This window comes from Setaria italica, chromosome III (assembly GCF_000263155.2).
Source record: "Setaria italica strain Yugu1 chromosome III, Setaria_italica_v2.0, whole genome shotgun sequence".
Taxonomy (NCBI): Eukaryota; Viridiplantae; Streptophyta; class Magnoliopsida; order Poales; family Poaceae; genus Setaria; species Setaria italica.
Window position 1 is genome coordinate 34,445,964 of NC_028452.1, and position 16,816 is coordinate 34,462,779.

A 16,816-nucleotide genomic window follows, 5' to 3' on the forward strand; every position below is an offset into this window, starting at 1 on the left:
CTTCTTTCTTCAAACTCTCAATCTTCTCAGATTGCATTTTCATTGCTGCATCTGAAGCTTGTGCCTTCATCTTCAAGTCGCTCAACATTTGCTCCTATTCAACAACTTGTTGTCTTAGTTCTGTAGCTTCTTGTAGCCCTCCTAAAGAAACTTCATATTTGTAGCTGAGGCTAGCTGCACGGCCACATAATCAAGAAAGGGACTTGACTGTAAATCATGAGAACCAGAATTTGGTATTGCAACCCTAAGGATTGTTTTCAATATTTCAGCCTACAAATGAAAGGAGCAGAAGTCAAACTTCAATCTTAAATAAAGCAACTGAATAAAGTAAAGAATACAGGAGCAGGACAAGTTACATACCATGATATGTGATTAAATTTCAGCAATGTAGGAACGTAGTACTAGGCCCTGCATAATAAGTATTTGGTCAATTGTCTTAGATATAAGAAACAGAATGTACCATGACCATAGAAATATAGATGTCGGCCTTGCAGATAGATCTATAGCGGCCAAAGTAAGAGAAGGATCTCAAATCTAACACAATACACTGTGAAATTTAATGTTCGCTAAAGAAATACTCTAGCAGCATGGGGGTCGTGGACACATCTAGGCGTAACTAGGCTCCTCCCCAGATAGAAATAAACTGGAGCAGAGTGCTCTTCGGTGAAGCAGATGTAGATTCATAAAATTGGAGGGGACTACAAAGAAAAGAAATGAGATTCAGATAGAAATGAGTGCTCTATGATGAAGCAGAAGATGCAGTGGTGCATGGTTGGACGGGGCAGCTAGTGCTTGCGCGACATCCTCGCTCAACTGCTCAACTGCGCCAGCATGGGGCGGAGCCACTGCAAGGATGCTGAGATGTTCCTCCAAGAGTGCCGCCAACTATGCCACACCTTGACGCCCGCCGCCCGTGGAGCTTGCTACCGCCGTTGAGGTACCTCGTGGCCACCAAGGTTAGCTGCCACCGCAGATCTAGTTGGACTTTACAGCCAGCATAGAGGAGAGTGCTGATTTTGGAAATACAAAGCGGGAGTTTGGAGGGGCACTTGCGGTAGCCATATTTTTATTATTTGTGGGGAGGTGAGGGAATATAAAATTTGAAGATCCCGCTTTCAAGTTCTTGGGCGCGTAATGAAAATTTGGTAGGGTGCACTTGCTGTGGGGTCACTGACAAGATTTTGCACTCTTATCGGACCCATTTGTCAGCGAAGCTGGGTGCGTTTCATCTTGCATACAACATAGGCGGGAGATGAATATCTGGAAGAGGCCCACTCTTCAGTGAACTTGGGTGCGTTTCCAGTCGCTGACCACAAAGGGGAACAACTGCTTTCTTCAACTATAATGCCTATGCGTCTATTTTTTTAAATCATGTGGATGTCAGGATTTTCCTTCTTTTGATCTTAACCAAAGCGCACTCGTGTACCCACCGAATATTTCGCGTGCCTACCAATAAACGAAAGCCTGCATATTCCACCCTATACTTGTGGTAGGATTCCTAATCAATGTAGGCCTACGTATTCCAAGAATCCCTTGTATTTTCATGGCTACTGTAATCCCGTGAGGCGTGAGCTGCGAGAAGGTGCACTGCGTTGTTGATCGGTCATGGTGCTTCAATAAATAGGCGTGCCCCCAAGGCCTTTGCTCATCGGCTCTTCATCTTACACTCATTGTTACTGGTTGTGCTCGGTGACCTACTTGGTTCTGCGCCCTGTGAGAGGTGAGCTCATAGTTTCCGCATCTTGTTTGTAGGAGGATGGCTGGTTAAGCGAACGGAGCAGGCAACTTCGATGCTGTGCCACCTCCACAGCAGCCAGGCTTCGTTGGTCCATATGATTTGTATGACATGGAAGAAGCGGACGAGGATGAAACAAAGGACCACGGTCCATATGATCTATGTCCGCTTGGCTACAGGACCACGGTCACATTCGTGTGCGTTGCCATGGTTGCTTTGTCTACCCAATCTGCCATCGTGCTCACCAGGTTTGGGGTATTCGTAACATCGTGCAGCATGCATCTAGCATTTGTTGCTTGGGTCGTGTTACCCTAGACTCTAGGGCTAGGCATCGTGCATTGGAGGACTACCTCCGTAGCGACGCTTGTTTTGCTGCATTCCATGTTGCCGCAGGTATGTCGGAATAAGCTTATGCCATATCCATCTCCATGACCGTGTCCGTTGTCTCCTTGTTGCCATGTCCGTGTCCGATGCATTGCATCAGCATGTTGTGACACTTTTGTATAACAAAGATGACTTTATTTGTATCGTCTGGATCAGTGGTTTTAGCCTGTCGATGCCTGGTGACAGTGCACCAGTTTAGTATTTCAAATATATATGGTTTTGTTGTTGTGTGTGTGTGTGCCTGTGCCACTGTACTAGTGTGGATCTATGGGGATGTATTATGTATGTGTACTGAAGAATGCGATCTAATAAGAACGGTCATGGTTTGTTCATTATTTCAGAATAGAGGAACTTATATTGTGTATCTTCTTATATAAGTTGATAGTCCTTTATACTTTGCTTGCTATTTAAGGCGCAAAAGAAATGTCATGTTGTTCGCTGCCTCTGTTCTCTTCTCTCCATATTTCCAATCTAAACCGCCGCCCGACGAGCTGCTCGTCCTCGATGCCCAAATCCACCAGCATGGCTCAAAGCCAGACAAGCTTCTCAGAGCGCACCAACACGCTCTTCTCCATAGCAAAAGACCTCTCCCAGGAGTTTGGCGCCCACGTTGCCGTCATCGCGTTCTCCCCCACTGGCGAGCGCAAAGCCTATGGAGCACCCACCGCGAACTCCATCCTATGCAACTACCTCCCGGAGATCCATAGCTCGTCGTCTCAAGCTTTGACTGAAATAGCAAGGGAGGCCACCAACAGGGTTGATGGAATGAAGCGGGAGGTAGAGGAGACCGTTTTCCAGGCTAAGATGGAAAGGGCGCTTCAAGCTACCGCATGGTCGAAGATCTTGGCGGCTCAAACAAGCGCGGGGAAACAGAACTGTTGGGAGGTGGATGTGGAAGCGCTCAGGGCGGACAAGTTCCTGGTGTTCGTCAGGGCGTTGGACGCGCTAAGGACCGACATCCAACGCTACCTCGACGCAATGGAATCATCCTAGAAAGAGAAGATGCAGCCTTAATCCTTTTCTGTTAGTGCTCTCACTGCAAGATAAATTATGAAGATGTTATGTGAACTTTTGTACTACCTTAATCCTTTTGTAATCCATGCAAGAAAGATTTGTATATTCTTCTTATTATATTAGCATCAATCAGACATATGATCCGTTCTCAGAAAATTAAATAGGTCGGACTAACATTTGCAATCCTTTATTGCAAAAAAAATGCTTGTCTGAATTTTGGCGTGGTGAGCAAAGATTTCCTTGCTTTTGAGAGAGAGCCACATATGATCACAATATTTCTTAATAATCGTCTCATATTAATTTTCACCTCTCAAAAAAGGATGCACTATTCCAACTACATTCCCATTAAATGAAATATAAAATTCGATCCATCTTGGTTTCTAGAGGCATACGAGTAGGAGAACAACCCATTGGGAATTAAATGAGGGAATAGCACAAATTGTTTTCAAGTAACCATGCCTACACGAGAACCAAGGATGACTGGTTGCGTGGATGTGGAGGATGTGACATTACACGACACTGGAATGTGGACGGTTGCCATGTTAATCCTTGGGTACAAATTAGAATTCGTTATAATTTTTGGGAAAAATATGTACAGACGTATGATCCATTATAGAAAAAGTGAATTAGACAGACCAAAACATTCGATCCTTTGTTGAAAAAATGGTTTGAGTTTTGGCAAGGTGAGCAAGGATTTCCTTAGTTTTGAGAGATAGCCAAATATGATTACATTATTTGTTAATGTTTGTCTCATATTGATTTTCAACCTCTAAAAAAACTGATGCACTATTCCAACTACAATAACATTAAATGAAACATAAAACAGAGTAGGAAAATAGCGGATTGATGTTCCATCCAAAGGAAACAGTCCATTGATCTTACAAATAAAAGATAACAACAAAGCAAAGATGGCTAGGGTTCCAACAAAATCTAAAGTTACTAATTAACATCATATCAAAGATAAACGATCTAATTAATCTCCTTAGGATCCCCGAGGCCCTCCTAGAAGCGGGTCATGAATAGGTAGAAGCGGCTCACGCGGCAGAAGATGATGATCTCATTCCACCGCTATCAGGTGTGACTGTGAAGGCGATCAACATCCTGGGACAATGGAAGCATGATGAAGACAAGGGGGAAGGTGTCATCGTTCGCCATCCAGAAGTTGTGGTGGCCAAGTGCAGCGCCGCTGCAGACCGACGTGGTGTACCAAGGATCCTACTGGTGCTGCTCTCTGACACAAGCCGCAACCACCTAGTCTGACCTCACCCTCCCTGAGACCAGGATGTTGCAGCACAGGCAACGAGACGGTGGTGACCAGCAGCAGAGGTGTAGCAGCCATGTCCACGATACTTAAACGCAGATAGAAATTAGTTTGATCAAAGAGGGGGCAAGGTCGAATGCACATACAAATCGATACAAAGACTAGGGAGAGAGCATTGTACTTGAGCTGAGAGGAGATGCGGTTGGGTTTTCTTGCGCTAAGAGGAGATGCCCAAGAGTTTTCTTATGTTTGAGGCCAGCTGAAGAAGAAGAAGTGGAGGCGTGTCGCATTTATAACAAAACCACCACTCCTTCGCCGGCAAGCCTCCCAAAATAACCGACTGCGTGGACGATATGACATTACACGTTGCTGGAATGTGGACAGTTGCCACATTAATAATCGGGTAAAAGAAAGAATTCAATTCTTGGCAATGTGTAGACGTATGATCCGTTGTCGGAAAATTGAATAGGCCGGGTTAACAATTGCGATCCTTTATTGGAAAAGAGATGCTTGGTGAGTAAGGATTTCCTTGCTTTTGAGATAGAGCTAAATATGATCACAATATTTGTTAATAATCATCCCATATTGATTTCAACCTCTCAAAAATGGATGCACTATTCCAACTACAATCTCATTAAATGAAATATAAAATTCAATCCATCTTGGTTTCTCGGGTCATGCGAGTAGGAGAACAACCCATTGGGAATTAAATGAGGGAATATCATAAGTTGGTTTGAAGTAATCATGCCTACACGAGAACCAAGGAAGACTGGCTGCGTGGATGTGGAAGATGTGACATTACACAGCGTTGGAACGTAGACGGTTGCCACGTTAATCTTTGGGTACAAATTAGAATTCATTACAATTTTTGCGAAAAATATGAACAGACGTATGATCCGTTATAGGAAAAGTGAATAGGACGTACAAAAATGTTCCATCCTTTGTTGGAAAAATTATTTGAATTTTGGCAAGGCTGTGGCGGAACCACCTCGGATTAGCTTGATTAAGCAGGGTTAAGCCGCCTAACATGCGACACTCCTGCCTAAACCGAGTTAATACGAAGTGTCGTCGGATTTCGTCCGATTTAACCACTTAAACAGGATCGAGTTCAGCAAACCCACACGAAGGTGAGCGGTTACAGAGAATACAACGAGTCCACGGATTTTGAACAAGTTTTACTCATTTTGGTTCCACCATAAAATCCAACATTAGAGTTTTACAAGTTTTCAAGAAACAACAGAGAAAACACTAGCGGAAGACTTCGTCGGGGTCGGACATCCCTGATGAGGCCAACCGGGACATCACTGGCTCCTTTCCTCGCCGTCCGAGGAAGGATCCCACTCGACCGTCCAGCCTGGCGGGAGCTGGGGCGGCCAAGCGCCAACAAGGGAGGGGTCGGGAACTGCAACTTCACCTGAAAAACAAGAGCCACGACAAGGCTGAGCTACTAAGCTCAACAAGACTTAACCGGGGAGGAGCAAACTACTCCTTCCAACTAGACATGCAAGGCTTCTTGGCTGAGGGGTTTGTTTTGCCAAAAGCACTAAGTAACCTATTTTCAAGTTTTAGCTCCGGTTCTAGATTTACTTGCCAGTCTAGGTTGCGCAACCTACTCTAAGCAAACATCGAGCCAATCAAGGTGTGTAGATAAAAACAACAACATTGCCATCATCAGATTCCTCATTTACTCAGGGTGACATAGCGATCAAGTAATCTCAAACTGTGAGAGGCAGACGAATCGATTCGAGTTCTTTAACCATGCATGGTGAACCTAGCCCCACGACATCGGCCTTCCCCATCAATCCCCTAACCCACGTCGGGCCCATTTCCTTTGGTGCAAGGTTCCACAGACCCGGTCTTTGCCGTTCTGTGACCACGCTTTGCCACCACGTGCGACAACCAGCAGGGGAAACTCCATTCCAAGAACAATGGGGCGACCGCTCACGTCTAGGTTCAATCAGGTACTAGGCTTCCTCATCCCATACTAAGTATGAGGCTAGTACTTTCAAACACTTGATCACGAACACCACCACTGTCGGGCCTTAGCAAGTTTTCATAGACAGACGGGGCAACCATCCGACCACCAAAGAGTTACCCAAAACCCTGCCCCGTCCACCGTCCTTATAGTTGTAGCAGAGAGTAAACATGCAACTCCTACAACTCGCGAGTGACAGGAGATCACTCGGCTTTTACCGTCTCCTATTTAAGCAATGCAGCTACTCGGTCCAACAGCTAGTGCTCATATCAAGGGTTACTAAGTCATGTATCTAGGGTTTCACACAACTCCTAAACGTAAATGCACAAACATGCTATTCGGAAGGCATGTGCAAGTTTGGCAAAAACACGTAGGATCTTCATGCAACCGGGGCTTGCCTGCAAACAAGGAGGGCTGGAACTGCTCGACTTCGGGGGCGGCTTCGACTTCCGTGGGCAGGATCTCGGCTACAGCTTCTTCCTCGGGCGCCGGGTGCAGCTCGTAGAAGCCGTCAGCGAGATGCAGCTCTACACGAATGCAATGCAAGGGTTAGCTTAACGTTTGATTTGACAGCAACACTAGCTCTCCTGAGCCCAGAAACTTGCGACAAGAGCAGGAGGTTGAGGCGGTTTGAGAGAGCTGATGATGATCAACAGGTAAGGGTAGGAAGGGAACTAGTGGTCTGATCCTTGAACTAGAGGATGTGATAACTGGGATCCTCAGACGTAGGCGCTGAAGGGTTCCCACGTTTTATACATACACCCTCGAGTTGAAGAAAAGATCACAGCCAAGCCCTCGGGCGAGGCGGACAAGGGTCGGCGAACAGACAGGGTCGGACGAGACGGAACTGGGGTCGGGCGGATAGGAGGGGTCGGGCGAGGCGGACTTAGGGTCGGCACTCACCTTCTTCCTGAAAGGAAGGCTTGGGGTCGGGAAGAGGCAGACTTGGGCGGGGAACTAAACCTTCGAACAGGGACTAAGACCGGCGATGCTCCGGCGGCGGCGCTTCTTGCGGACCACAAGAGAGTTCTACGCAGCACAAGGGAGGAAGCTGCGGGGTGACTTGGAGGAACTGAGAAGGAACTGGAAGAAGAACTTTTCAAGAACTGGGTGGGTGGCGCTAGAAGCTTGAGCAGGGAGCTAGAGGAGGCTAAGGGCAACAAAGGCGGAGGGAACTCCGGCGACGGGGGCATTCCTTTTATAGCTGCTGGAGCAGAGGAACGGAAACGTCGCGGAGAGAGAGGAGGGGAGCGGCGCGAAGGCCGGGGAGAAGCAATGGAGTGCTCTGCCGTGGCGGCGATTGAGCAAACCGGGCGGTGCTGCAGAACTCCGGGGGTGACGCCAGCGATCATTGCGCTACTCCGTCAGGGCGGCGTAGGCGCGGGTAGACCGGTGGTTGGGATTTGGCGGAGAGCGGGCATCGTCGTGCGGGAGAGGTGATAGAAGCGACCGGTTAAACGGCGCTAGGATCGAGGGCGCACAGGTGGGAAGACAAGCGGACACGGCGCGGGGGAGAGCGCGGAACAACAGATTGTCGGGCGGCTTCTGACAGAGCGGGGAAAGGAACTGTCGTGGCCGCGGTCGCGGTTGGCGGTGGGGGAATCGTCGTGTAGCGACGACCGGGCGGCGCAACTGTTGCTGGAAGGGACGGAAAAGACGGGCGCCATCGGTCTCCGGGGCCGGGATCTGGTATCGCGATGATGGGCGCGGGAGATGAGGGTCTGCAGAAAGGGGTGCAGAGGGCTTCCGCTGCCATTGGGGAAAAGGGCGCGGGACCCAACTCTGTTCCTCGCCAGAGACAAAACTGGGCGATGGCATCGGAGAAGACGAGCCACGCGGCAGGAAAACTCTGAGGCGGCCATGCAACTCGAGTGCGGCTGACGCGGGGGATCTGGAAAAAGGATCTCACGGGTCCACCGGGGGAAAAGATCGGACGGGTGAGGAAGATCAGCAGGATCCGACGGCGGGTTAAACTCGCTGGGGTTGGGAGAGAAGTGAAGCAGGAAGGGGTCGGATCCAGGAGTCGGAACTGGCGGAAGACTGAGCACTTAGGTGCGGTCAACAGAACAACTGACTGAGGTTAAGGGCTGAGATCAAACCTGACTGGGAAAGGTTAGGGGTCGGTCGCTACAGCCTACCCCTCTTAAAAAGAATCTCATCCCGAGATTCAAGATCAAGGGTGTGCTGTTCTTACCTTCTTGATGGGATAGAAAACCTGGAAAACACTTGTTCAGATATTCTTCTGTCTCCCATGTTGCTTCATCTTCGGTGTGGTTTCTCCAGAGGATCTTGTACATCTTTACCACTTGGCATCGGGTGTGCCTTTCCTTCTGGTCAAGAACTCGATCTGGGTATTCGGCGTAGGTCAGGTCAGGTTCTACTTGAAGCTGTTCTTGTTCTAGGATCTCTGCTGGAACTCGGACACATTTCTTCAGTTGAGACACGTGGAAAACATCATGTATAGCCAACAGCTGCTCTGGGAGTTGGATCCTGTAAGCGACGGGTCCACATATCTCCACAATCTCATAAGGGCCAACATAGCGGGGAGCTAACTTGCCTTTTATTCCAAACCGTTGCACTCCTTTGGTTGGGGAGACTCGAAGGTACACATGATCACCAAGGTTGAACTGCAGGGGTCTTCTCCGTCGGTCGGAGTAACTCTTCTGTCGAGATTGGGCAGCCTTGAGATTAGCTTGAATTACCTTCACTTGCTCCTCGGCTTCTGCCACTAAGTCAGGGCCATAAACCTGTCTCTCTCCTGGTTGGGACCAGTTCAAGGGTGTTCGGCATCTTCGGCCGTACAGGGCCTCAAACGGTGCCATCTTCAAACTGGCCTGGTAGCTGTTATTGTAGGAGAACTCTGCTAAGGGCAGGCACTTGTCCCAGTTTTTATCAGAGTGGATGACACAAGCTCTTAACATGTCTTCGAGGATCTGATTTACTCTCTCGGTTTGGCCATCGGTTTGAGGATGATATGTTGAGCTTCGGATGAGCTTGGTGCCCATGGATGTTTGTAATTGCTCCCAAAAACGTGCCACAAACTGAACTCCTCGATCAGAGATGATGGTCTTGGGTACACCGTGTTGGGAAACTATGCGGTCGAGATACAACTCTGCATACTGCCTGACTGTGTAGGTGGTACGAACAGGAAAGAAATGTGCTGTCTTGGTCAGACGGTCCACTATAACCCAGATAGAATCATACCGTTGAGTTGTAAGGGGTAACCCAACTATGAAGTCCATGCTGATGTCTTCCCATTTCCAAGAGGGAATAGGTAGCGGCTGCAAGGTCCCTGCTACCTTCAAGTGACTGGCCTTGACACGTTGACAAGTGTCGCATTCTGAAACATAACGAGCTATCTCCGGTTTCATCCCACTCCACCAAAAGGTCTGACGGAGATCATGGTACATCTTGTTGCTGCCAGGGTGGATTGAGAACTTGGAAAGATGAGCTTCATCTAGGATCTGCCTCCTCAACTCAGGGTCAGCGGGCACTACTAGTCGGTCTCCATAGTACACACCTCCCGTTTGGTCCTGCCGGAAAAGCTTATATCCCTCGTCTTTTACCGAGACCTTACTGATGATCCGTTTTACTTCTTCATCCTTAGCTTGTGCTGACCGAATCCGGTCCTCCAAAACTGAGTCAAGGATGATGTGATCAAGGGTTCCGTGGGGAACAAACTCTAGACTTAGTTTTCCCATCTCGTGACACAAAGTGTTGGTGAAGGCTGTTGACAACAAGCAGTTGCAACGGGGTTTGCGACTGAGGGCATCGGCCACCACATTGGCCTTGCCAGGATGATAGTGCACTTCCAAGTCATAATCCTTTATCAACTCCAGCCATCTTCTCTGACGCATGTTGAGGTCGGCTTGCGTGAAGATGTACTTGAGGCTCTTGTGGTCGGTATAGATGTTGCAGCGAGCTCCCATTAAGTAGTGCCTCCATATCTTCAAGGCATGTATCACTGCTGCCAACTCAAGGTCATGGGTCGGGTAGTTCAGCTCATGAGGTCGCAACACACGTGAGGCATAGGCAATGACTCGGCTGTCTTGCATAAGAACACATCCGAGTCCAGTGCCAGAGGCGTCACAGTATACGTCGTACGGCCTAGAGGGGTCGGGTTGAGCCAAAACTGGGGCGGTGGTTAACAAGTGCTTCAGGGTTTTGAAAGCTTCTTCGCACTTGGTGTCCCACACAAACTTGACCTCTTTCTTCAACAACTCGGTCATCGGCTTAGCTATCTTGGAGAAATCCGGTATAAAACGCCGATAGTAACCTGCCAGTCCGAGGAAACTCCGGATCTGGTGTACCGAGACAGGAGACTTCCATTCCATGACCTCTTGCACCTTACTAGGATCCACGGCAATACCGTCCTTGGAGATAGTGTGTCCCAAAAACTTGACACTATCCAACCAAAACTCACACTTGGAGAACTTTGCATAAAGCTGGTGATTTCTCAGTCGCTGGAGAACTATATGAAGATGGTTGGCATGCTCTTCCTTGTCCTTTGAGTACACTAGGATATCATCAATGAACACCACCACAAACTTGTCCAGCTCGGGCATAAACACCGAGTTCATAAGGTACATGAAGTAAGCGGGTGCATTGGTGAGTCCAAAGGACATGACTAGGTACTCATACAGTCCATATCTGGTAGAGAAAGCTATCTTGGGTACGTCGCAAGGTCGAATCTTGATTTGGTGATAACCAGAACGAAGATCGATCTTGGAGAACACTTTTGCTCCGGCTAACTGGTCGAACAAGACACAATGCGAGGCAGTGGGTACTTGTTCTTGACTGTTACCGCATTGAGGGGTCGGTAATCCACACACATCCGTAAACTGTCGTCTTTCTTCTTCACAAACAGGGCGGGGCAACCCCAAGATGACGTACTGGGTCGAATGAAGCCCTTTTCCAACAGATCATGCAACTGGGTCTTCAACACTGCTAACTCAGCGGGTGGCATCCGATAGGGTCTCTTAGATATCGGGGCTGTGCCAGGAACCAACTCTATACAAAACTCCACTTCTCTGTCAGGTGGCATGCCTGGCAAGTCTTCTGGAAACATATCTGGGTACTCACAGATAACAGGGAGGTCTTCTAAACGGGTTCCCAAGAGAGGATAGGCACAAGGAGTCAAAGACTCAGGATGGGTCAAGGATAGGGTAGCACTGCCATGAGAGGGTGAGCTGATGTAAAGAGATCGGGCTGATGTATCTAAAACAACATGATGTCGGGCCATCCAGTCCATGCCAAGGATGACGTCTAGGCCTTCGAGGTCAAGGATGATAAGGTTTTCCTTGAAGAGGGTGGGGCCTAGCTGGAGAGGTACAAGAATAACGACCTGATCCGACGTTATCCTTCCTCCAGGAGTGGCGATCACATAGGGTTCCTTAGTGTGACCTACACTTAGCCCACATCTTTCCCTTGCCTTACTTCCGATAAAGCTATGAGAGGCTCCCGAATCAAACAACACCACAACAGCTTGATTTAAAACAAGAAAAGTACCCGTCATTACTGACGCACCTTCGGGAAGTTCGGTCAAGCTTGTGTAGTTGAGTCGGCCTTGTCGGACTTGCACCTTGGGCCTTCTTCCTCTGGCTGCCATGGGGTTCTGGCCTTGCTGCTGAGTCTTGCTCCTGGGGCAGTCCCTTGCAAAATGTCCCTCATTGCCGCAGGTAAAACATCTGTTACTGGCTGCCGGACGAGGTGGCGTTGGCAAGGTCGGCCGGGGTACTTGCGGTTGGGGGCCTGGGAAACTAGGCATTGTCGCCGGCGGGGGTCGGGCGATCCATTTCCCTAACTGTTGGGGTCAGCCAGGGGCTTGTGGAGGGATCATCCGAAACCTTCGGGCTGGCGGGCTCGGAAGAGCCACAGAGGCTTTCCTCTTCTGGTCGGCCTTGAGAGCTTGCATGCAGTCCTCCTGTGAGATGGCCAGATTGACCAACTCGTTATAGGTATCCACCCTGATGGGGTTCAGCCTTTCCCTGAGCTCCAAGCTCAGTCCTCGGTGGAATCTGTCCCGCTTCTTCTCACCGGTGTCCGCGTGATATCCCGCATAACGGCATAGGTCATTGAACGCCTGGGCGTAGTGCAGCACATCCCGAGTTCCCTGGGTGAGGGCCAGAAACTCGTTGAGCTTGCGCTCCAAGAGACCTTCAGGAATGTGATGCGCCTTGAACGCCGTCTTAAACTCGTTCCAACTGACCACGTGGCCAGCAGGTAGCATGGCACGGTAGTGGTCCCACCAAAGCCGTGCGGAACCACGCAGCTGCTGAGCTGCGAACCGCGCCTTGTTGTTGTCAGGGCATGGAGCGGTGAGGAGCTCGAACTTGGATTCGATCGTACGAACCCATGCATCAGCGTCGAGTGGTTCTTGGGTCTTTTGGAACAGCGGGGGCTGCGTCCCCAGAAAGTCCTCATATCTTGCGATATGCTGCTGCTGCTGTGCTCTACCACCATGTGGCTGCTGTTGTCCTTGCACCAGATGCCTGAGCAGCTCGGTTTGAGTTGCTAGAATTGCCTCCAATGGCGATGGTGGCGGGGGCGGGGGAAGATCCTGGCGCTGGTCACTATCGCTGGGCACAGATCCTGACCTGGTGCGGTGCGCCATCTGCAAGAGTTAACGCCCCATTAATGCTCACGACCTTAGGTGCACTCCAACAAATGGGAACGTATGAATTAAATCCTTTAATGCGACTCTTGCCAATGGTGCATCACACGTCCTCATAGAGGAAGACATTCCTCCTGTCCTCAGCATAGATAACCTCTACTTGCCCTGGCACTTCACTTCAGGCACCCATGCCACACACAGACTCCTAGGATCTGATCCACGCAACCCAAGGGGTCGGATACGGTCCGTACTCAAAGAGGGTCGGATAAGGCGGTAACTGCCTTAAGGGTCGGCGCACTCTAGCTCGCAAACTAGGGTCGGCCAACTGAACAGGCTCCCCGAAAACAACACAGGGTTACGGCACCACTCACTCAACCTTAGCATCCACACCATACGAAAAGGATAAAACTATGCACTGCACTGGGTTGGCTTATACACAACGACGTTCCAACACAGGGAGTACTCAACTCAAGGCTAACCTATTACAACATTCCAAAACTAGGCTGCCGAGGAGTACAACGAAAGAAAGAAGGTTCCCTGAGAACCCTTAAGCTACCACTGGACACTATGAGTCGGAGAAGGGGCGCCATCTTCTTCTATGTCCATGCTGGACGCTCCCTCGTCTTCCTCAGGGTCCTCCTGAGCTTCAAGCTGCATGTTGAGGGCATGCATATCTTCAAGCTCAGCTTGGTGCTCCTCTAGGTGGGCATTGCCAACGGCCAACTCCATTTCCACCTCCATTTTCTCCTCTGAGAGCTCGATCATGCCGTCCACGAGGTCGGCAACTTCTCCTTCCAGCTCGGAGATCCGGTCTTGCATGTCGTGGATCTGGATTCCACGTTGGATCAGCTGGTAGGTTTGGCCTACCAGGTCTCTTCTAGCTGCCTGGAGGTACCCGTGGGTGTCTGCAGCCGTCCGGGCAAAGAGAGTCATGGCTCTTCCTTGGAGCTCTATCAGCCGGTAGAAAGCAGCCATGCAACGGACGTTGGTGGAGATGGTGATCGTGGCACAGGTAGTGGCCAACACCTTGAGGTTTCCGATGCGGTCCAGCCAGGCTGGGTCCAGCCGACTCCTGACGGGAAAAAGACCGATCGGGTCCAGGGTGATCTCCACAGGGTGGAACTGACAGAACTGCGTGAGCAACTGAAGAGCGGCGGATTCCCACGTATCTTCCGGAGAAAGACCGTAGGCTATGATGCCCAGAGAGGGCCAGTCGGGCCGCGCAAAAGGGGGTGGTACCAGCGCTTGCACCTGGCATGTCTGGATGCCCTGCTCCACATACAGCTGCCCAGAATACAGGGGTGGGGACTGATACCCAAACCATCTCAACGTATCCCACAAGATCGCGGGAAACCCCTCGAAATGTAGGCATGTTGATTGGAAGGTACCGTCCGCTCCAAACACCACATGCCCGGGAGCAGCCATCTGGAACCAAGAAAACCGAAGCCACCTGAGATAACTCCTAGGATCAGGGATCGGATAGAGAAGCAGAAGGGCTTTAACCGAGAGCAACTAAGAGGAGCTAGAAATCCTTAGATCCAAAAGAACTCTGTCGGACAGGGTTGCTGTTGAGAAGAGAACATTACAGATTTTTGGTATGACGCATGCACGGCCTACCGTACTCTTAACCAAAAACAACTGCCCGAACCTTGGGTCTTACGCGGTCAGCGCCGGTGACAAGGCAACAATACGTCTCTCCCTATATTAACTAGTCGGTTCTAGCAACGTCTTAACGAACGCGGTTAGCAACCTGCAGAAAACACACACACGAACCTTTCGTGCCAGCACCCACGAAAGCGTTCCCAAACATTACCGTTCACTATAGGAACGGCACCCATGCGTTTAAGGCTGCATGGACAACACTCAACCGTGGAAATAGGTTCCTTCCGAATAGAACCACATAACCCTTCGCATACTCGTGATGCGGCATCGGCACACGTATGACAAACGTGGCGAAACAACCGTGCCAATAGGTTCGTTGGAATCGAACCATATCAACCTTCGTATGGATCACATACGGAACCTGCGCACGTATAATAGACGTGGGCGAAAACAACCGCGAAGATAGGGTCCCTTGAATGGAACTCCCTATCAACCCTCGCATGCTCGGGATGCGGAACTCGGCACACGTATGATAGACGTGGCGAAGTGCTGGAGGAGTTAGCAACATAACCAGATACTTATTAGTCACCTAAAACAACCCCAAAATCCCCTAGGGCCTCTCGCACTAAGTCATCCTTAACGTTTGTACGAGATTTTCGAAAGGTTCTTGCAACTTTTATGTTTTCAAAGAAGTGTTTAGGGCTCATTGGGTTCTCTGATATGCTAAACTCGGCTCTGATACCAGCTGTGGCGGAACTACCTCGGATTAGCTTGATTAAGCAGGGTTAAGCCGCCTAACATGCGACACTCCTGCCTAAACCGAGTTAATACGAAGTGCCGTCGGATTTCGTCCGATTTAACCACTTAAACAGGATCGAGTTCAGCAAACCCACACGAAGGTGAGCGGTTACAGAGAATACAACGAGTCCACGGATTTTGAACAAGTTTTACTCATTTTGGTTCCACCATAAAATCCAACATTAGAGTTTTACAAGTTTTCAAGAAACAACAGAGAAAACACTAGCGGAAGACTTCGTCGGGGTCGGACATCCCTGGTGAGGCCAACCGGGACATCACTGGCTCCTTTCCTCGCCGTCCGAGGAAGGATCCCACTCGACCGTCCAGCCTGGCGGGAGCTGGGGCGGCCAAGCGCCAACAAGGGAGGGGTCGGGAACTGCAACTTCACCTGAAAAACAAGAGCCACGACAAGGCTGAGCTACTAAGCTCAACAAGACTTAACCGGGGAGGAGCAAACTACTCCTTCCAACTAGACATGCAAGGCTTCTTGGCTGAGGGGTTTGTTTTGCCAAAAGCACTAAGTAACCTATTTTCAAGTTTTAGCTCCGGTTCTAGATTTACTTGCCAGTCTAGGTTGCGCAACCTACTCTAAGCAAACATCGAGCCAATCAAGGTGTGTAGATAAAAACAACAACATTGCCATCATCAGATTCCTCATTTACTCAGGGTGACATAGCGATCAAGTAATCTCAAACTGTGAGAGGCAGACGAATCGATTCGAGTTCTTTAACCATGCATGGTGAACCTAGCCCCACGACATCCGCGCACCCGGAGGTCGCTTCCTGTGTCGGCCTTCCCCATCAATCCCCTAACCCGCGTCGGGCCCATTTCCTTTGGTGCAAGGTTCCACAGACCCGGTCTCTGCCGTTCTGTGACCACGCTTTGCCACCACGTGCGACAACCAGCAGGGGAAACTCCATTCCAAGAACAATGGGGCGACCGCTCACGTCTAGGTTCAATCAGGTACTAGGCTTCCTCATCCCATACTAAGTATGAGGCTAGTACTTTCAAACACTTGATCACGAACACCACCACTGTCGGGCCTTAGCAAGTTTTCATAGACAGACGGGGCAACCATCCGACCACCAAAGAGTTACCCAAAACCCTGCCCCGTCCACCGTCCTTATAGTTGTAGCAGAGAGTAAACATGCAACTCCTACAACTCGCGAGTGACAGGAGATCACTCGGCTTTTACCGTCTCCTATTTAAGCAATGCAGCTACTCGGTCCAACAGCTAGTGCTCATATCAAGGGTTACTAAGTCATGTATCTAGGGTTTCACACAACTCCTAAACGTAAATGCACAAACATGCTATTCGGAAGGCATGTGCAAGTTTGGCAAAAACACGTAGGATCTTCATGCAACCGGGGCTTGCCTGCAAACAAGGAGGGCTGGAACTGCTCGACTTCGGGGGCGGCTTCGACTTCCGTGGGC

General features: G+C 49.7%; 1 protein-coding gene across 1 annotated transcript; it reads left to right on the forward strand.

Annotated features, from left to right (window-relative positions):
• The first annotated feature begins 2,641 nt into the window (after positions 1-2,641).
• Positions 2,642-3,112, forward strand: LOC101772943. The gene has a single exon (XM_004963879.1). It carries the CDS (start codon positions 2,642-2,644, stop codon positions 3,110-3,112), a length of 471 nt encoding a protein of 156 aa, XP_004963936.1.
• Positions 3,113-16,816: the final 13,704 nt, after the last annotated feature.